The 22,651-nt window shown below is 42.8% G+C and overlaps 1 protein-coding gene across 1 annotated transcript in view; it reads left to right on the top strand.

The window, feature by feature from the left end:
• Positions 1-22,651, top strand: part of ARMC2 (armadillo repeat containing 2) — a 91,801-nt gene that overhangs the window by 59,935 nt on the left and 9,215 nt on the right. The window contains exons 13-16 of the mRNA XM_088460407.1: positions 3,791-4,109; positions 17,155-17,277; positions 18,897-19,010; positions 20,242-20,374. Coding sequence (XP_088316533.1) covers positions 3,791-4,109; positions 17,155-17,277; positions 18,897-19,010; positions 20,242-20,374 — 689 coding nt within the window. The remainder of the gene's footprint in view (positions 1-3,790; positions 4,110-17,154; positions 17,278-18,896; positions 19,011-20,241; positions 20,375-22,651) is intronic.

The following is a 22,651-nucleotide window of genomic DNA, read 5'->3' on the forward strand; positions in this document are numbered from 1 at the left end:
TTTTTTCCGAAAAAACAAGCTAACATCTTACCTCCTCATAGAGAATGGGATTGTCCTATCGACTGGTTGCCTGGGAAGACGCCTCCCCATGGTCGGACTTATCCGTTGTCCCTACCAGAAACCAACGCCATGTCGGAATACATTCAGGAGAATCTAAAAAAGGGATTTATCCGACCATCTACATCACCTGCTGGAGCGGGATTCTTCTTTGTTTCTAAAAAAGATGGAGGCCTGAGGCCGTGTATAGATTATAGAGGCCTGAATGATATCTCCAAGTTAGATCTCCGAGGTGCATACAATCTCATCCGTAATCCGATCAGGAGACGAGTGGAAAACAGCATTCAATACAAGGGACGGTCATTTTGAATATTTGGTCATGCCGTTCGGGCTGTGTAATGCACCTGCTGTTTTTCAAAGTTTTGTTAATGAGATCTTTAGAGATCTCTTATATGTCTCAGTTGTCGTCTATTTAGATGATATTTTGATTTTTTTTCATCCTCCTGAAGAACATCGCAATCATGTCAAAGAAGTCTAATCTCGTCTGAGAAAGAACCAACTGTATTGTAAGCTGGAGAAATGTGTGTTCAGTGTACCAAGTATTCCATTTCTTGGATATATCATTTCTGGATCAGGGTTGGAAATGGATCCCAAGAAAGTCCAAGCAATCCTGGATTGGTCCTGTCCCACGTCTTTGAAAGCCATCCAGAGACTTGTCGGTTTCTCCAATTATTATCAACGTTTTATTAAGGGATTTTCCTCATTGGGGGCTCCCATCACGGCCTTAACTTGTAAGGGTGCCAATCCTGCTCTATGGCCCCCTGCTGCGGAGACAGCCTTTCAACTTCTCAAACAAGCCTTTATCACAGCTCCCGTTTTGAGACAACCGGATGTCAATAGGCCATTTTTATTGGAAGTGGATGCTTCGTCTGAAGCAGTGGGAGCTGACCTTTTTCAGTGCTTCGAGGATAACCGGTTCCACCCATGTGGTTTCTTTTCGAAGAAGTTCTCCCCTGCTGAAAGAAACTATGCCATAGGTGAGCAGGAACCATTAGCTGTCAAGTTGGCTTTAGAGGAATGGTGGTACCTCCTAGAGGGCGCTAAGTTCCCCTTTACAGTTTTTACAGACCACAGGAATCTTCTTTTCTTGAAAAACATCCAATGTGTAAGTCATCACCTGGCCCCATGGGCAATATTTTTTGCCCGCTTTCGTTTTACCCTGACGTATCGTTCTGGGGCTCTCAACCTGAAGGCCGATGCCTTGTCACGATCACTGCCCAGTTAACCCACTCCTGCCTGCACCAGTCTCCTCAGTTCTCGCGTCACAGCATTTCCGGATCTCCATTTCAACTAGCATCACTGCATTACTGGATATCCTCTTTAGCCACTATTCAGCAAACCAGGATTTTCACTTCACTCCCACAGTTCATCTGGATTCATCTCTGCCACTGATCTGGACATTTGTTACTCCCATTCACTGCAGCTCCCTTCAGCCACATATTTAAATTTGTTTATTACTGGACTTTAGTTTATCTTTATTCATGTCTACAAACAGTCACATTTAAACAACCCACCTTTTCAGTTTAAACCTGTGTCTGCTCCTGTTTCCACCCCGGGTCCACAACAAATACAGACTCTGACAAGAAAGTTCATCCCAAGACTCCAATTACTGGCTTTGATTCATTAGCAGCCTTTTACAGTATAGCAGCAATTGGTGGCACAACTGATTCCCTTTACTTTTATTAATGCCTAAATAACCATTAAAAATGTCTTCATCATGATGACCACAGATCACCGCTATTGGCTTGGGTGTGCATGTGGGTGTGTTGTCATCTGATAGCATTAACAAGCTCCAGTCAAAGCTGTAAGTGATCTGCTGCTCGTCCTGAGGGCGGTAGCTGTATTTTGTCTAATTTGACTATGGATGGCCATAGTGGAACAGAAGGTACTGTATATCAAAGTCTTGTATCAGTGGCTGCTTACGTCCTGCCTTGCCATTCTGAAACCAAGCTGTCACTGATGGTCGTTGGTTTTGTTTGCTAAACTTGGAACTATTTCAGTTGGTTGCTTGGCAAATGATCGGGGAATCTCACAATGGCAGAAGGGGACTTCCGCATTTGATAGGAAATCCTGGAATTACAACATAACGTCTCCAGGACTGCTGACAAGGGAGAGGGATGCAATTTGTCCCTCATGCACTGCAGCAATATACAGTACGGTCACCTGTGATACTGTTGCTCATATTTTTAAAAGTGTCTTTCTTTTTTTTCTTTTTTATATATTTTGCTAGGTTTTACTATAAAACGCCACAAAATATAAATACTGTATCTGTTCTACTATACTACCAAAAGATAACCCAATCAATTCCCTAAAATAACAATATTTAAAATTCACCAGGGTAGACTATAAAATAAAATATATTCCCAATGACACTAGCACATCTCCTAAATCCTAAAGGGAGGAAGCAGATCCTCATCTGCTCTGGCGGAGATTCATGCCTATAGTATTGCGGTGTTTATATCATTCACAGGAGTGCATGTGCTGAGTGTTGCCTGCGGTGACTGCTGTGCCTGTGTCCGGCCCAGCCTGCGCTGACGACTCCTCTACATCCTGGCCTGCTCTGATCCCTGTTGTCTGTCCCAGTCTACGCTGATCCTCCTGTATGTCCCGGCTGTCTACTGTCTCCTATCTCCGGCTGCATAGAGCTCTCCGGTAGTAGGGTCTATGCGTGGCCAGGGATTGCGGAGCAGCTGCAGAGGGATAGTGGTGTGACCATGAGGGGAGGGGGGGTTTGTTGTACTTTCTGGCACCATTGTTTTATGTGAAATGTGGTGCATTATTACTGGGTGGAGCAAGGAAGCTGTGCAGAGCAGTGAGGGGGCCTCCATTTTACTGTATCCATTCAACTGTGACCATTTTGTGGACTAGTGTAGTGTGTATAAAGGTTGCATAACACACAGAGCTGTGCTCCTTACTCACTTCTGTAACTTTTTTTGGGGGGCGGTGGTCTGGGTCCTACAATTTCATCCTGGTTCCTAGATTTTAGAAAAATTTGTCAAGCCCTGCCATATTAAACATTATTTTGAATTTAAATTTATTATTGCTGTATTTTAGTCATGTCTGGTGATGAGAGGATGTTTCACTTTACTTCACTTTTTGGCTTGTATGTGCTTTCCATTGATGTTACTAAATACTATGTTCAGTTTGCCTTCCTTCTGTGTTGTTCAGCCATGTTTTTATATCACCAGATGGGCAGAGTTGTTTGTTTTTAATTGCGCTGGGATTTTGCACAAATCTGCTATGATTTCAGTACAAGCTTTCATTTTATTCATTGTTTTCCAATGCAACAAAGATAAATAACTCTTCCTGATGTCATTTGATAACAATGCAAGCTAGAAAGAGCATATTTTAATTTATATATTGTTTTAGTAATAGTTGCAAAAGCCAATCATTTAAATTGGTCAATGCTATAAGTAATAGGAAGTTGCAGTGTTCTGTATCTGTATGAATTGGTCTACGCACATATGAGAGACCAACAATAACTTGACCTTTTATTTTCTTAGTATGAATTACATGTTACTTTTAAGTCAAAAGTTACTGCTCTTTCCTGCTCACCATTATCTCATAATATATGTCTACACTTTTTTTATTGTCTGGCTTTATCGTGTTCAGGCAGCCCTATTGGATTTTATTGTTGTTTAACACCATTCATATATTTGTATTGTTATGTCTCTATGCTAATAACTTGGATAGCCACATTATTTTATTTCTGCAATATTTATCTTCTCTTTAGGACATTGTTGTGCGCATAGTGTTTACACTTGGGAATCTTATGGCTAAGGCTGATACGGCACGTGAACAGTTTTATAACCTGAAAGGAAGCATTAAAACTCTTCTCCATTTACTGCGCACTTACTGTGACCTTGATATAAATGCACAAAGGTCTCAGTCAGTGGAGAAGGAGAAAACAAATGACCACAAAATGCCTTCTGAAGTAGAAGATATCCTAATTAAAGTAGTAAGACTCTTGGCTAACCTGTCAGTCCACCCGACAGTCGGCAAGGATATGGCTGCTAACCAAAATTGTGTTTCACATTTATTGCAGATTCTAGGTAAGTCTGGCTTCTTGTCTGGTGCATGTTACAGAGTACTTTATTATTAACTTGTGTTTTAAACATTCGTTTTTATTTGGTGTTAGTTAGATAACAAACAATAACATACAAAGAGGGTACAGAAAATACTGACTGGAATGGGAAGAGCAAAGTGTTAGGTCCATTTCAAAGTAACTAACGTTACATATCTACTGCCCGTTACGTGAACAATACTGCATAGCTTCCAAATAGATGGAAGATGTATAAATATAGTATTAAAAGATAAGTGGAATTTAATGTGTTATTGTAAGTGTAATTTACTTTCTTTGCTGAAAAACGTAGGTTGACATTTAATAAAAAATTCTGGTCTAGCTTGCTGTAACTAACGTTATATGTAATGAGTGATTAAAAATAATAGCCTTTGTTACAATTTAATTTTCTTCTTTTCTATATAGTTGATGTAAATGGCAATTTTATACTTTAGTACAGCAGTAAATATGATCATGTTGGTAATATTTACATTAAATACCATGAGTTTCAATTGTGTTTAATATTTATAAAATATATGTTCTTGTAACTAACGTTACACACATGTAACTTACCTTACATAAAGAGAATATAATACAGGAAAAATTGCTCTCTATATAGTATAATAAGAATAAATTCTATTTGGAACATGAGAGAAATAATGTTTCTTACACATTTTTTAAAAGTTAGGACTACATGCCATGTATGTTTTAAAAAATCTCAGTATTAAAATGTCATGCAACTTTTCCTTGTACAATAGCAATAATCCTACATAAGATTATATTTGTATAATTAGTTAAATTAAGTACCATAAATCTCCAGTTATGTTTATGCCTAATATTGATCAACTAGGCATACATTTTTATAACTAATATCACATAATATAACTATATTACACAAAGAATATACATTATACTCTGTGCAGTATAACAAACATTTAACAAAACTCAATATTACATGGCAAATCATAGAAATAATGTTTGCCACGCAGTTCACATGGCTTTGGCTTATGATGCCAATATCATCTTTCTCAGGAAAAATCATAATGTATTTCTGTAAACTCTAGAGCACTTTTTCTTATCTGGTTGGGTACGGGATGTCTTTGCTCAGGATCCCGGCAGTCAGAATCCCGACTGGGTTAGGATACCGACACCTGTCGGTAAGTATCCTAACCCTCCCTCCCCGCACCCTAATTCTAACCTACCTGCCACCCCTAGTGCCTAAACCTAACTCTTCCCCCATAGTGCCTAATCGTAACCCTCCCCCTAGTGCCTAACTCTCACCCCTAATCCTCCCGATAACCCCACTACTTACCTTCAGGATACTGGTGTCGGTGATTCCAGCGCCGGCATTCTAAGCGCCTGGCATCCCGATAGCCAGAATTTCAACTACATCCCTTGTTTTCAAGTATTGTACAGTAAGAAAGTTGTCATTACTGATACTTATAATGTTTCCATTGTAGTGTTTGTGATCCCCTTTAACTGTAAGGTACTTCACCACTACAAAAGAGTTTACAGGTAGAACTGTGACCTAAGATTCAATTTCTTGGGTAATAGCAGTTGTAACAGCAGATTGATCAATATTTGTATGTTCATCAGAAGTTGTGTTTTGAACTTGACCATTTTCAACTTATCATATAATTATAATTTTCTTAGATCTATGAAAGCCACAAAAGGACATGCGAATGGGATGTTTGGCTTAATACTTAGGGGTCTATGTACTAAGGCTTGCAGAGAGATAAAGTACCAACAAATCAGCTTCTTTAATTTTTCAAAATATTATTTAGAGTTTCAAAACATCCTGTATCCAATCTTCATGAAATATGTCTACAATTCTAGTCTGAGCTTACGCTAATGCTGTACCCAGACCCCAGCACACAGTCTGCCACAGAGCAGTGACATCCTGTGAGCCGATCAGTGGGAAATGCAGGCAGCTCACACCACAGCGCCAATACCTTATACAAACAGCACAGGGTTTATCTGTTAAATGCAACAAGACCATATGTTTCATGCATGAGGTCCTCCATTTATTACTTGCTCTGTCATTGCAAACAAAAAAATATATTAATCCATAAAAAAAAGGTCCAAAGGGGTCCCCGTCCATTGCCTTAAAAAAATCATCACCCTACCAATGCTTCCCCCATTAGTATATTTTAAGATTTCAGAATTTCATCATAATAAAAAACTAAGTACAGTTTTCTAAAACCCATTGTATTTTCACACTCAGAGCGGTATCCAATTAGCCCCGAACATTGTTCGGGTGCTAGTTGATTTCCACTATTGGCGAAAAAAATGGGGATTTTTCGCCGATTATCCCCGATTTTCGCCAATGTTTTTTTTTCACGCTATCCTATTATTTTGGTCGAAATAATAGGATAGTTCTCCCGAAAACACATAGTTCCGCGAACTTATCGCGCACCTATGTGTTTTCGCCTTTTTTCAGGTGAAAAAACATCAATTATCATAAAATCTTTTTTGGGACACATCAGGTCCCGAAAAAAAAACCCGATAAGTGCTGCCATCGGGGCTAATTGGATAGCCCCGGGCCAGGTAATTAGCCGCGGTAATTTACCGCGGCTAATTGTACACCACCCTCAATGTGCTTTACCCCTAGTAAGTTATAAAAGAGGACAAAGTAGGAGATAACATTTGTGTAGCCTATGATATTGACCTAAATGTACATGTAACAATAGTGACCGAATATGGTAACGTTAGTTACAGTGAAAATGTGTAAAGTCTGTTACCATTTATAAAATAAGCTGTTTTATTTAATGGCCATCAGTGGACATTGAGGTATTGGTTAGATGTCCAGAATCCTCATATGCCTTATGGTATCTAAAAATGAAACATCTTACAAAGCTAAAGGAAATTTATTCATGTTTTGTAACTAACGTTACAAGTTAGCTATACTGATGTTTACCTTCATTATTCAGCTTCAGACAATGATTGCTCTATCATATGAACACATGTGGTCAACCACCATTTACTAATAGTAATATCACCTAGTGATAAATCGTGGAACTCCCATTTGCAATGTGGGAAATTCAAACATTAAATTGCATCCTTTATCAACATTTTCTTCATTAGAATTATGTTAACTTTACATAATCTCTTTACTTAATAATGTAGATAACAACATTATATATATGATTACTGTTGCTCCATTTGTGACCTAATATGTGGGACACAGAAATGAATATTGAAAAAATTAAATTTTTTACAAAATTGGTCCTCTTTTTTGTGTGTGTGTGAAATGGACCGTTAGGGATGTGCAAATCCCACACAGACACCAGGCATAATAGTACATCATATAAAGGTACAACAATTACAATGGGTATGAGGTTGAGGAAAACCATTATATAGAAAAAATACAGGTAGAATCTTACTGTGTTATTACCAGGGCCATCCGTGACCTATTCTTGCCAACAAAACCATTTCATTATGGTGAATAAGTACGGACAGTCAACTGTCTCCATCTGAAAACTTTTATGGGCATTAGAAATGGTCAGAGTAATAAGGGGGCACTGATTGTTTCCACTTGTAACCCCTATAATGCTGGGGGTTATGTGTATTAATAGGCAATAGTTAATATAAATATTTGTTATGATATATTATGGTACCACAAATATGTATTAGATAATGCCACTTATACATAAAGGGTGGTGTGTGCCAGAGTCTGCCGGATGGTTCTGGCTGCCTTCAACCGGTTGCAGACTGTACACACTGATCATAAAAGTGTCTTTGGGAAAGAGGATTCAGTGACAGTTGGGTGCTTCTAAGGTAATAGTGGAGAGTGGGAACTTTGCGCTGGATGGAGGCACATGTAATGACAGCGACAGCAGCCCCAGAACGCCCTAGACAAATAAAAAAACAGCTTTACCTGTCCTAAGGGGATATGTGCCACCTAATAGATGGGAAGGAGTGCTGATTCCCCATACTAGAGCAGAGATTTCTTCTTCCTCCATAGGGAACACAGGCTTTACTTTGGGTATAAGTTGGTGGGTTGGAGTCTGGGCACCACACAGTTAAACTTGTTGAGCACAGCACAGACCATGCCTACCCCTATACCCCGCCCCTAGCCACAGGCTCCTCAGTTTAGTATTGGTGCCTGCAGAGGGCACAGTGTGGAAACTGTGCTGCAGCTTCACTGGTTTTACTTGTTTTTAATTTTATTTTTACGGAGTAAGCACTGCTAGGCATCCTATAGGACGAATTGGTCAGTGTCCTCGGTTGCTGCTCCGGACACAGCAGGGAGCAGCAGGCGCAGAGGGGACAAGGTGGGGCGGCTCCCTGCTTTATACCACCCCGGTATGGGGGCCACCGGCGGTGCTGACAGGGGGGACCACGTCTTCTCTGCATCCCCACTAGGCCACCAGGGCACTTTTAAGCAGCAGGGCGCTGCAGTAGCAGGTGGCCATTGCCCTGGGGGTCCATGTCAGAAGGGGGAGGTAGGCTCTCCCCATTGGCTCCTCCACACCCCTGGACGATTTCCCTTATTAGAGGCACTCCGTCCCAGGGGGTCACTCCTCTTTCTCTCTCCCCTCCTCATAGGTGCTGGGCAGCCATTTCTAGGTGCCTGCTGGTGCAGCTTGTCTGTGGAGAGTGCAGGCTCCTTTCTCCCTGTGTTCCTCGCCCTCAGCGGTCAGGTTATACATTTAGCTAATTTCCCCCATCTCGGGGTGGTTTTTTGAGCATTCATTCCATTGAATGTGTCTGTGTGTTTGACTATTTATTGTACTTTGCCATAGTCTCAGTCTCTGCATAGCCCCACTTACATTTCGATTTGCAGTGTATTTACATTCATTGCTCTACCCTGTGTGGCACATCACGGTCTCTTGCTCTGGTGTGTGGGGTCCTCCTGGATTGCTGTACTACAGTATGTCTTCCAGAGGTAAAGTTCCCAAGGAGGCGGGTGCTTCAGTACTGGTTAATTGCGGGGTTTGTGCTGCTGAGTTCTCTTCACAGGTTTCGGACCATGGTGGTCTTTGTACTCACTGTTTTACAACCTCACAGCAGGCGGGTCCTTCAGCTTCACCTGCTACCCAAGAACCTGCTTGGATTGCCTCGCTATCCCAGGTAATGTTAAAGGTAGTGGATAGGCTTTCACCCCTTGTGCCCACTCCCTCGGCTGCTGTCCCTTCAGGTGTGGCCCCCAATGTGCTGCTGTCCACATTGCTGCCTTCTGCCGTAGAGCCTCCTTGGATGCAGTGTTTTGCACAGTCTGTTCAGGGTTTAGCGCAAGTGTCAGAATCTTTCAAACATGCTGGACAGAGAGCTTCCTTCTAAGCGTTGACCCTCTAAATTGAGTCAGACTCTGAAGTATCTTCAGATCATGAAGAACATGAATCTGTAGCTTCCGATGTGGAATCTTCCTTTATTCCCGAAGATAGTAGATGTAGTTTCCTTGATTTAAAGCAGTTAAGTCAGTATTGCTTATCAAGGATGCGGATCCGGCTCCTATGTCCAATGCTCCAGTATTCAAATGTCAACGGCAGTTGCGGAATTTCCTTCTTCTGCACAGCTTGAGGACCTTTTGGCGGAGGCCTGGTCCCACCCTAATCGGTGCTTCCTAGTTTCTAAGCTTATTACTACCTTTTATCCTTTGCCTGCTGCAGATCGGGCTAAATGGGAGTCCCCCGCTTGATGCGTATATGTTGCCCACCTGGTTAAAAATGTCATCCTTCCTCTTCCTAACACGGCATCCCTTAAGGATCCGACGGATAGGAAGCTAGAGACTTTTCTTAAGTCTGTTTATTCTAATGCAGGTGCAGTGCCCTTGCATCAGCCTGGGTTGCTAACGCCATTGGTCACTTGGCGGACGCCCTGGAAGATGGCCTTACCTCAGGTACCCACAGGAATGAGCTATTATTGTTGATGGAGCATATCCACGAGGGGGCTTCTTATTTTGGGGAAGCAGCTATAGACCCTGGTATTCTAACTTCCAAGGTTTTGGCTTCTTCAATCTCAGCTAGAAGAGCCCTCTGGCTTCATTCCTGGTGGGCAGATTCCAACTCTAAGAAGGCCCTTGAGGCTCTCCCCTTTTCAGGGGATGTTCTCTTTGGATCGGAACTGGATAAAATAGTGGCTACTCTGGCGTCATCTAAGACTGCCTGTTTTCCTTCCGGAGCAGCTCCTATGTCGCGTTCTTCTAATTTTTGCTCCTTTCGTCCACAGGGTAAGGCCAAGGGCTTACCGTTCTCCAGATCTCAGCGTTCCTCTACTAGGGGGTCTAAGCCAGCAGGTAAGCAACCCTAGTCTACCAGATGCCCAGCTGCTAAACCAGCTGACAAGCCTGCAGCATGATGGGGCAGGCATCCAACTGAGGGTCACCAGAGTGGTTGGCCGACTTCTTATTTTTTCAGAAATCTGGAAGGCGACCACGGAGGACTCATGGGTAAATGGGGTGGTCTACCAGGGCTACGCGTTGACCTTTCTGGAGCATCCTCTGACTCAGTTTTTATCCACATGGCTTTCTTTTGGATCGGGAAAAAGCAGCAGCCTCACCCTCCCTGTCACTCTATCTTGTTGTGGCTCCAGGAGTCCCATCTGACCAGGGGTCGTCCCTTTTGGGTTCAGGACTGGATCCTCCTTACCACCACCACAAGTCTTTGGGGGTGGGAGGCGGTGTACTGTCAGCAGGCTTTCCAGGGACAGTGGTCAGCTCGGGAGATCCGATTGCCGATCAACATTCTGGAACTCAGAGCGGTTACAGGGTCCTGTGTCGGGCTTTACCTCTGCTTCGGGGTCACCTTGTCCAGGTACAGTCCGACAACGTGATGGCATAAATTGTCAGGGCGGTACTCGCAGTCATGACTCCATGAGGGAAGCGGACTCTCTAATGGGCCCTACATCCGGACGTATTTCATCTCTTGGGTCTTCGGTGGGGATTGCCGCATATTGACATGATGGCGTCTCTACACAAACACCAGGTCGCGAGGTACTGCTCTCGCACCAGAGATCCGGGTGGCCTTTATGGCAGATGATCTGGCAGTTCAGTGGACCTTTTCGCTCCTGTACGTCTTTCCTCCACTCTCTCTAATTCCGTGGGTCCTCCACAAATGAAAGTTGACTGGGTGGCTCTTGAGACAGCCGTCTTGAGAGCTAAGGGGTTCTCCAGGTCAGTCATTAACACTAAGCTCAATACCCATAAGCCCTCTTCAGCTAGGATTTACCATCTGGTTTGGAGGACTTACTTTGACTGGTATTTGGCTAGGAATCTTAACCCCGGGTCATTCCGACTTTCTCGAGTCCTCTACTTTTTGCAGGCGGGACTGGATTTGGGCTTATACCTTGCTTCACTAAAGGTGCAGGTTTCCGCTCTTTCGGTACTCTTTCAGATTGCGCTGTTGCCTGATGTTCGGACTTTTTTTCACTGTCCTCCATGAACAACCCCTGTTTGTACCACCGGTGGCTCCTTGGAATTTGTCACTGGTTCTTAGGGTCCTTCAGTCTTCGCATTTTGATCCCTTGGACATTGTAGTAATTTCATATACATACAAATATGAGGACTTTTGATACATCCATTCTGGTATGGGAAATACCTTCCCCTTTTTTAATTTGCTTGTGTAATAAATATTGTTTTGATTTTCTGCACCATGAGAAGTATGTATTGTTATTTTTGAGTGCATTGGAATCCGGATATTCGTATGGGCCAGAAAGAAACCCTTATGTCCCTGCATTAACAGTATATATGTAAGCCATAGTGTGAGTATTCCTTATCAGATGATAATTTTGGTGAACCCGCATGTTATGGTGAAAGATACCTTGATGTGATTACTATCTACTTACTATATGTAAGCCTGAATGTGAGCATTCCAGCTATGTTTTGGTGATACATTTGCGGAATGAGGTGTGAATAGACGACTTATCTCTTCATTTGACTGTGTTGGACTGGCACAATTTGGTTCCATCTACATAATGAAAACCAGTAATCAATCCTAATTTTGTTGTTTTCTGATCATTTCTATACCACATTGACGTTTGTGTGACCTTGTGGACTGGAGTCGTGGACACTGGAGAAAACGGGTGAACACATTCAGACGGACTTTTATTTGTTGAACAACATTAGCGCAAGAACTATATTATCTCATATTTGTATGTATATGATTCGTGAAGTAGGTTCTTGGTGACCTGCATTGTGGTAATTTTTGCTGCTTTTCAAGTAGCGCCAGGTTGTAGATTTATTTTTTGTCTTATTTTCTACTGTAGAAAGTAGACGAGTGTCGGACTTTTATCGCATTATTTTGCCGCTCTCCATTTCTAATCTTTCACCAGAACAGACCAGATGGCAACTTCATGGGCAGTGCGACATGGTGCTACTGTGGAGCAGCTGTGAAAAGCGGCCATGTGGTCCTCTGCCAATACGTATCTAAAGTTCTGTTCTGTTGATAACTTCCCCTCCCCTGATGCAACTTTTGGGCAAAGCGTTCTCAGTGCAGCCCAGGAGTGTCCCCTCCCATAAGGTGATAGCTTTGCATCGTAAAGCCTATGTCCCCTATGGTGGAAGAAGAAAAGGAGATTTATGTGCTTACCTGTTAAATCCTTTTCTTCGATTCCATAGGCGACATAGGGCGCCAACCCTGACGCACCTGACCTGCCCGGGCTTTACTCTGCTTCCGGTTCTCCTGTTCACATTTCTTGTGTGTATGGACCTGAGTACGTGCCGGTCTTCCTTCTCCTTCTCGCCCCTGGATCAGGCTTGTTAACTAAACTTAGGTGGCGGGTTATAGGGGGAGGGGGGAGTCTGTGCTGTGCTCAACAAGCTTAACCGTGTGGTACACAGACTCCAACCCACCAACATATACCCAGCGTAAAGCCTGTGTCCCTTATGGAATCGAAGAAAAGGATTTAACAGGTAAGCACATAAATCTCCTTTTCCGGCTCTGAGACGGGGTACCTGAGGAGACATGACAGACAAGAGTGAGGCTGAGAAAGAGAGTGGGGGCTGGTTATGCCAATCGCAGCCTGAGGGAGGAGCAAGGGAAGTGGCCGGAGCTCTCCAGCATTATTACCCGGGAAAAAAATAGAAGCCGTTCAGAGAGGTTTGTAATAAACCCCTCACTGACTACACAGACATAACAGCCAGGAGCCTCAGATATTTATAGCTGCCTGTATTAATAAGAGACATAAATCTGCTACAATCTACCCCTTATGTTACACTGTTGCAGGAGACTGTTAGGAGTACTAAATGACTTATACCCCTTTGACACTGCCAGCAAATAACCCGGGTTATTGTACATGAACGCGCAGCATCCTGGGTTACTGTGCAGTGTGAAAGGGCCCTGTTCAAATAATCTGGGTCAAGCATTTCCACTTGGGTAATGAGCAGGGTTGAACATGAGTACAACCCGGCTTGCGGTGTGATGCGAACAGGTAACCCAGGTCCTGTTCACTGCGTAGGAGGAGCTGGCGCTTGAAGATTATCTCATCTCCAAGCGCCGGCTCAGCAGTGATGGAGGTGACATCATGGACGGGCCACCAGTCTGAAAGGGGTCTCAGCCAGGTCGCACCCAGTATGGACCCATGAACAAATCCCGGTGCGACCCGGCATTTGTGATTTGAAAGAGGTATCAGTGTGTGCAGGAACTATGAAAATACCAACATGCTAGAACCATCCTGGGTAATCTTGAAGGTCAGCAAATATCTCTGTTACTCACTTCAGGAGCTGTAACATTGAGGACAATTGAGATGTAACATCATTAGCCATAAGCAGCCACTGCATCTTCCCATAAAAAGCTCTATCTACATTAGCCAAAGAACTGCTGGAACTAATGATAATGGAGCCACAAGAGTTTGTGCAGCGTTTACAGAATTTTCCATTATTAAGCTTAAGCACAAGTAGCAGCTGCTCCTAAGCAGGGCAACTAGCCCTGGAGGTCACCATTTACCTTGAAAATAACTTTAGAACCAAGGTACTACATTAAATATGTATTATATACATGTGCACCATCGATCATGTATGTTAGTACCGTCATGTGTTTATGTGAGTGTTACCTATCCTAATCTTTTATTATAAAAGCTAAACTAACATTACTGGTACCAGCATAATACGAGTAGGGAGTAGGGGATAAGGGGGAGTTAAGGTCACCTATTACATACTAATTTTAGATATAGCCCATGGCCAGATTTGAAGGAGGTGAATTGAAGTTTTAATATTTTATTTAAATTGTTGACCTCCCTATTAGTATTTAGATGATTAAGGTGGACCATTAATACCAAATTAATTTAGAATTAGGGATAATAGACTGGTTTGAACCCTTTCATCCACTATGGGATGAAGGTCGATAACTACAAGGTGAAAGGGAAATTGGATTATTTGTTAATTATTACAAGGGTGGTACAATAAATAAGACCTCATAGCGTAAATTTATTCAACTCATACGTATAATCTTCAATATGGTCTTGGTACAGACTATTTTTCCACATAGTCCCCATTGTTTAAGCATTTGGTACACCAAGGCATCTATCCTGGCATAGAAGAAATCCGTGTCAAGTGCCTGAAGCCAGGACATAATGGCTTGCCGAACTTCACCATCGGTTGGGAATCGCCTTCCACCCTAGTGCTTCTCTAATGGTCCAAAGAGATGGAAATCACTCTGTGCCAGGTCAGGGCTGTAGGGAGGATGGACCAGTACCTCCCAATGGTAGCGCCGTAACAACTCACACGTGCCTGTGGCTGAGTGTGGCCTAGCGTTATCGTGCAGCAATACAACACCTGTTCGCAGTAATCCAGGTAATTTTCGACTAATTGCTCTCCGCAAGCAGCTCAATGTGTCACAATAGCGAACAGCATTCACAGTATCTTCCTTGGTGAGGAAATCAACAAGAAGCATGCCGTAATGGTCCCAAAACACAGTCGCCATGACCACCTTTGCTGATGGAGTTGTTTTGAAGTTGGGACGATGCGCATTTCCATGGCATGGATGCTGGCTTTGTCTATGTGTCACATGATGCACCCACATTTCATCACCTGTTACAATACGCTGCAGGAACTTCCCCCTCATGATACCGTGTCAAGTGCATGAGAGACAATCCCATTGGATTTGTGAACTTCTGTGAGTTGTTTTGTACCCAGCGTGAGCATTTTTCCTGTACCCCAGTTGCTCATGAACGATGTTGCGCACAGTACCCAGTCTGTCAGCAATATCAATAACTGTAATGTGTCTATCCTCCTGAGTCAGTCCTTCAATGCGGCACAAATTGTCATCTCTGATGGATGTGCTTGGCTGGCCGGATCGCTGCTCATCTTGAACGTCTGTCCTGCCATTATCAAAGACAGTGCACCAAACCCAAACCAGTTTCCATGACATGACGTTATCACCGTACACTTCAACAAGTTGGCGGTGAATTTCACGTGCTGATGTGCCCTTTAGACGCAGAAATCCGATCACACTACACACCTCAATGTCTGACTATGTTTCCACCAGCCCAGCCATCTTACAACTGATGTTGGGATAGTATGAAAGCACAAATATCAGAGTATTCCATTACTAGCCTGTTTGGTTGGTAGTAGAAAACTTAGTAAAAGGGGGTATTGCATGCTTGTCTGCTCTCCTGGGATGTCCAGGGCACTCCCATATTTTTGTGGAGTAGGTCACCCTCCCACATCCTTCCCAATTATTAGTGAATTGCGCCAGACAGGTAGCACGATGATGCCAATCTCAGAGAATCTAGTCATCTTGCCACATCCCTCTTCAAGGAGATGTGACTTGCCTCATTGTACTGCACAGGGTCGGTGCCTAATGATAAGTGCCTGGATCCGCCCCCCCCACAGTGTTCGGCTGCATCTCCCCTCCAGGAACACTCCCGAAGGGGAACATTTTAAAGTTTGCAAGTATTAGGTAAACTCATTTATTACAGGGGTTTGGACATACATAATAGATGCTTTATATCTTGTGTATCTCATGCAGTAAAAATTTATCTCTACTATCTGAAGCCATTGAAATAATTTTTTGTGATTTCTGCAGTGATTTACTAAATCCACCATTGACAGACTTCAAATAGGTGATTCTGGTGGTTTGACAGTTTGTAATGATTCTTTGTGTGGAGTATTTGAAAAATGGTGACTTAAAACTTTGATTTCAACTTAGAGAGCAGGGGCAAACGCAGGATTTTTACATGGGGGTTTCCGCACAAACATACGAGCATATACACACACACATACATATACACACAGACATGTCACTCATACATTACACACACTTACCTTGCACCATGTCATTAGGCTTCTCCCCCTAGCGGCAAAATGCATCGATTCGCGGGTCAATCAGGAGGGTCCGGAGCCAAATGACGCGATTCTAATGGAATCACATCATATTGGCTCCGCCTCCTCCCGATTGACCCGCAAATTGTGGCATTTTACCGCGAGGTGAACGGTTTCTCTCGGGGGTTTCTGAGTACTCAGAAACCCCACTCCCCTGCATGCGCTACTGGAGAGGAATTTTTTTTTTATCACAGTGGTGGTAAATTACTATTAAACTATTGGTAACATTTTTGTTATCACATAAATTGATTTCTGTGGAAACAAAATGATTGCGGAAATTAAAAAGCAGAAAGAAAGACATCATTTATTTTAATTCTGACATATGGTTAGAAACATATAAAATACTACATTTAAAAAATCTCCATTTACTCTCCATTTCCCCAATGAATCATCTGCATCTAAATGAACAACAGGATGGCAAATCTGTACAAATTAATAAAGGGAGTGTTTTGTTTTTTATTTTGTTTTTAAATTTCGGGTAAATTATTTATGCTTATGTGGGTTTTCTAGGGACACTGAAAACTCATACAGCCTGTTGTGTTATTGCTCGTTATTACCTTGTATTTTTGAGTGTATTATAAAATGAAAGCCCAGTTGCTCCTGATTTGTTTTTTTTCCAGGATTGACTAAATAAATTAATTATTTTCACTGTATCAGGGAAGTTATTCATGTTAAATTTAACCCTGCAACAATCAGCACATCCATTTTTTAACCTTGACTTCATCATTCAGCAATTATGTTAAAATTTGAAATGTCCTTGATTTTTCTTTGAAATTAGAATGCAAGCTGACTGATAAATGTGAAGAACTGGTGATCAGTACTGTGGCAACGATCAGCAATTTATCTTACTATCAAAATGACAGCTCTGTTATTCTAGACAGAAGACTGGAAATTTCTAAATGTAAGTTTTGAAAAAATTATTTGCAAGCATAGCTTGATTTAACTCTAATGCCTCTTCCTCTGTGGCATTGGGAGCATGCCTCTTCCTCTGTGGCATTGGGAGCATGCCTCTTCCTCTGTGGCATTGGGAGCATGCCTCTTCCTCTGTGGCATTGGGAGCATGCCTCTTCCTCTGTGGCATTGGGAGCATGCCTCTTCCTCTGTGGCATTGGGAGCATGCCTCTTCCTCTGTGGCATTGGGAGCATGCCTCTTCCTCTGTGGCATTGGGAGCATGCCTCTTCCTCTGTGGCATTGGGAGCATGCCTCTTCCTCTGTGGCATTGGGAGCATGCCTCTTCCTCTGTGGCATTGGGAGCATGCCTCTTCCTCTGTGGCATTGGGAGCATGCCTCTTCCTCTGTGGCATTGGGAGCATGCCTCTTCCTCTGCGGCATTGGGAGCATGCCTCTTCCTCTGCGGCATTGGGAGCATGCCTCTTCCTCTGCGGCATTGGGAGCATGCCTCTTCCTCTGCGGCATTGGGAGCATGCCTCTTCCTCTGCGGCATTGGGAGCATGCCTATTCCTCTGCGGCAGTGGGAGCATGCCTATTCCTCTGCGGCAGTGGGAGCATGCTTATTCCTCTGCGGCATTGGGAGCATGCTTATTCCTCTGCGGCATTGGGAGCATGCCTATTCTTCTGCAGCAGTGGGAGCATGCTTATTCCTCTGCAGCAGTGCAGTGGGAGCACTCCTCTTTCGTCATTGGGAGCACGCCGCTTCCTCTGGCCCAGTGGGAGCAGGCCGATTCCTCTGGCCCAATGGGAGCAGGCCGATTCCTCTGGCCCAATGGGAGCAGGCCGATTCCTCTGGCCCAATGGGAGCAGGCCGATTCCTCTGGCCCAATGGGAGCAGGCCGATTCCTCTGGCCCAATGGGAGCAGGCCGATTCCTCTGGCCCAATGGGAGCAGGCCGATTCCTCTGGCCCAATGGGAGCAGGCCGATTCCTCTGGCCCAATGGGAGCAGGCCGATTCCTCTGGCCCAATGGGAGCAGGCCGATTCCTCTGGCCCAATGGGAGCAGGCCGATTCCTCTGGCCCAATGGGAGCAGGCCGATTCCTCTGGCCCAATGGGAGCAGGCCGATTCCTCTGGCCCAATGGGAGCACGCCTCTTTCTCTGCAGCAATAGAGTTAAGGCTGAGTATCCTATTTTTACGAAAGTTCTTAAAATGCATTTATGGAATGTCAAAACTACAATGCTTATTTCCTAGTATGGACATGGTGTTGGCAAGGTGGTCACAACTAAAAGATCATTATGCTATATGGTAGAGGAGAGATCTGTGCTTACTACATGATTGACTTATTATTGTTTTACTTAGTGAGTATGTAAACTTTCCTATTATTAGATGCTCTGGCACAACAGCAGTCTGGAGCCAATATGATTACAGCTCTTCAAAAATACTTCATTGACATTGTGACCTTTATTATGTGCTGTTATACTTTATTAAGTTACCTAGACTTCTAGGTAATATCTCTATTATGGTTTCCCTGTAAGCCTTTTTGATTTCAGTGAAAGCAGCAGGGACTTAGTAGTTATCTTACTTCAATAGAGTAACATACAATAAAAGTCTTATCTTTTTAATAGTGCTGTTAAAATTAATGCTGTCTAACAACATGGAGAGAATTCTGGAAGCAACCAGAGTATTTGGCAATCTGTCTCACTACCAGGATGTACGGGATTTCATCTTTGAGGAAAGTGGTGAGTTTGGGCTTTCTCTACTGCCTGCTGTGGTATCCTTTTATATAAATGCCATATTCTAACTTGCTGTGTTTTCCTTCTTTATATATGCACACACTCGTGTACATACAGTATAGGCGTGTACATGACAAAGCAAAACCCACAGGCTGTAAAGACACATTACTTAGTCACTTTGAGGATTATTAACGCTTTCACTACCACAGACTTTAGATCCATGGCAGCAGTTCTGCTTACAGGGGGCCACAGGAGAGATTCTACATCCTGGAGGCTTTGTCATGGAAAATGTCAAGAATGCTGTGTCCTGACATTCAGGTTTTTGTTATGGCAGATGAACAACATCTAGGGGGAGATGTATCAAACCTTCGACCTCTAGTCTGATGAAGTAAAAATAAATCCAGAGTATTTCCTCCATATAGGGTAAAAACTAAACTGTTTTTTAATCACTAACATTTTGATAGATTTATAATGGAATACAGAAATGTCCTCATACATTCTTGCAGCAATCGCCTCTTGGCGCGCCAGGTCCCGTGCGACTCTGCTAGCATCGGGCGTATTTTTCTATACAGTCTGAATCTGTTTAGGAATTGCTGTGATTTTTTACACTAAGTTCCACTGTGCTTCGATACAGACTCAGCTGGACACAGATATACAAGTGTCACATATATTAATCAGTGCATTCTCCTGGTGCGTCCTTTTCACATCACATTGCAACTTAAGATGTAATTTCGGCGAAAAAGACGCCCGGCGCTAGCAGAGTCGCATTGAACCCGGTGGCTCACTCACTCCAGGAGTCTCGCACTGCCTGGCGTATTGAGGCTGGATGTATGAGGACACATCTGTACAACAGCACTGAGCATGTAAGCAGTTTGTACACTGCAATGTAAGTGCCAGTTACCTGATATCCTGCCTATACTAAAAATTCCATATGTACTGCATCAGGGCTCTTTCTACATATACCTCCACAGAAACATGTTAGGAAAAAAGAAAGATAGGAATAATGTCTCCTTTCTATATAGAAAAAGCTTATAGCTCCCTTTTTATGATTCAGTATATTAACAGTTCATGTTTAATCACCTTAAGTATATATTGCTGATTATATTTTTTCCCACAGTTTCGAATTCTTTTTTTTAGATGTATATCATTGTTTACATTGTAATCATTAAAATTAATCATTACATATATATTTCATAGCATTATTATAATAGTAATATTTTGTTTTGTACACCTGTAGTGTATAAATTCATAGTTACATTACTGGATGCAAGGCACCAAGATGTCTGCTTCTCTGCCTGTGGGGTACTGATTAATCTGGCTACAGATGACAATAAGAGAAGACAATTGAAAGAGGAAGGAGTATTTATAAAGCAAGTATAAAACCGTGTTTTAAAATTACTTTTAAAATGTACAAATCAGGTACTCTAATGAATGTTTTGCTTATTGTTTTGCTCATGTAAAAATGTTATTTAAAGAATTATTTTGCGTTTCACATACAGATAGAGCAGTTTTAGTGTGTATTCTCTGAACATATAATAGCAACACCCACTGATTTCAGTGGAAAGTTAATGAGTGTTCTAAATGGCACTGATTCATGAGCCAGAGGAGCTAAATGTTGCATGAAATCCTACTACTTCTGCATGTAACGTTTCATTACTTGTGTGAAAAAACAGAACACGACATGGGTTATTTCCATTTATTTACCTACCGGTGGCTCATACTGTCACTGTACAGGGCTTTATTAAGAAATGTCTGGATGTAATGATGGGACGCTAATTCATACCACTTCACCGTTCAGATTGTGCACTTGCAGCCAGAGAGCTGGATCTGATTGGATGGATCTCTCATAGATTAGGTCCTTTTTTTATTTTTAACAACTGCTGCTAATAAGCACAGTCTGTTACATTACAGAGATTATTGGTTGAGAATGGAGATGTTCATGCCGCAAACCATACCGCTGCGGGTGGACAGAGGCAGCACTATAAATGCCTGTGTGCAACGATAAATAATCAGGATGCATAGACTAAAAAAGAACCAGCTGTGTGTAGTTCCGTTCTCTAGTTACCATTTCCTACTTTGGAATTGCTCTAACGAGCTGTATTTGTCTAGTTTTGTCTTTTAAGCTGAATAGAACAGTATCCTATATTATTTCTAGTACCAGCTTTGTCCTTTTAAAATAGTGGCTATAAATCAAGGAAATATATTGAGATTAGTTCATTTAGTTTCATCACTTATAGCAGGGGTTCCCAACCACGGTCCTCAAGGCACACTAACAGTCCATGTTTTGAGGATAGCCATACTGGAGCACAGGTGACTTAATTAGTACCTCAGTTATTTTGATTTAACCATCTGTGCTCAAGCCTGGATATCACGAAAACCAGGACTGTTAGTGTGCCTTGAGGACCGAGGTTGGGAATCACTGACTTATAGTGATGGCAGCCAAAGGAAAATAAAATCTTTAATTTGCATTGCAATCATATCAGTACTGGTGCCAGAAATGTTATCTTTATTGACTCCTGAGAAACCCTCGACTCCATTGAATGGACATATCCTTAACCCATGCTAGATAAATGTTGGGTTTTGGATAGCTGGCTCCATCCATCCCCCAATAATCCAGCTACAATATTGAAGACGGGCAATGTGTGAAGCATGGTACGTCTGATAGTTCAAGAAATATGTTGCCATGTCTTGTTACTTCTTACTTACCATCCCTCATGTTGTTTCTAGGAATCTGAAGGGTTTACATGAATTGTAATGTGTATGTGTATATATGGGATGTAGTCAGGATACCGGCGGGCGCTATCCTGCCCGACGATATCCCGACACTGATATCCCGATATTGGATTAAAGATAGGTGTCGAAATTCCGACGCCTATCATTAGACCACTACAAAATCCCGACACCCAGCATACCGAATGAAGGTAAGCCGGGTATGTTAGCGTTTAGCCGCGGGGGGTTAGGTTTAGGGACCCCCGGGGGAACTTCGGGTTAGGCGCCCCCCGGGAGTGTTAGGGTATGGAAAGGGGGGGTTAGGCACCACACCGGGAGGGTTAGGTTTAGGGTGCGGGGAGGGGGGGTTAGGTTTAGGCACTAACAGGGGGAGATTAGGGTAGGCACTAGGGGGGGAGTTTAGGGTTAGGCACCACTAAGGGAGGGTTAGGGTAGGGAGAGGAGAGGGTTAGGGTACTTACCTGCTGCAGTCAGGATTTCGATCCGTCAGGCTACCGCTATCGGTATTTGATCCAGCGGCTAAACAGCCACCAGCATTACATACCGATTCATATATATATATATAATTTATATTAGTGAAGATATGAGCGCACAGCTAAAAATATAAATACACAAGTATGTATATATATTAGTGACGATATAAGCTCACAGGTATAAATATAATACACAAGTATGTATGTACTGTGTATGTGTGTGTGTGTGTGTGTGTATATATATATATATATATATATATATATATATATATATAATATATATAATATATATATTATATAAGGCTAACTGGTCCTCACCTCTATGGGGAATTCAGGTGTGTTGCGCCCAATGGAGCAGTTCAATTGTTGCTTTATTTGGGCGCCCACAGCCGCCGGCGCTGACTATTCTACTCGCAACCCCCCAAGCTAGCAGGCAGAAATGAC

The sequence above is a fragment of the Taudactylus pleione genome, unplaced genomic scaffold, assembly GCF_031769625.1.
Source record: "Taudactylus pleione unplaced genomic scaffold, aTauple2 ptg000046l, whole genome shotgun sequence".
Classification (NCBI taxonomy): domain Eukaryota; kingdom Metazoa; phylum Chordata; class Amphibia; order Anura; family Myobatrachidae; genus Taudactylus; species Taudactylus pleione.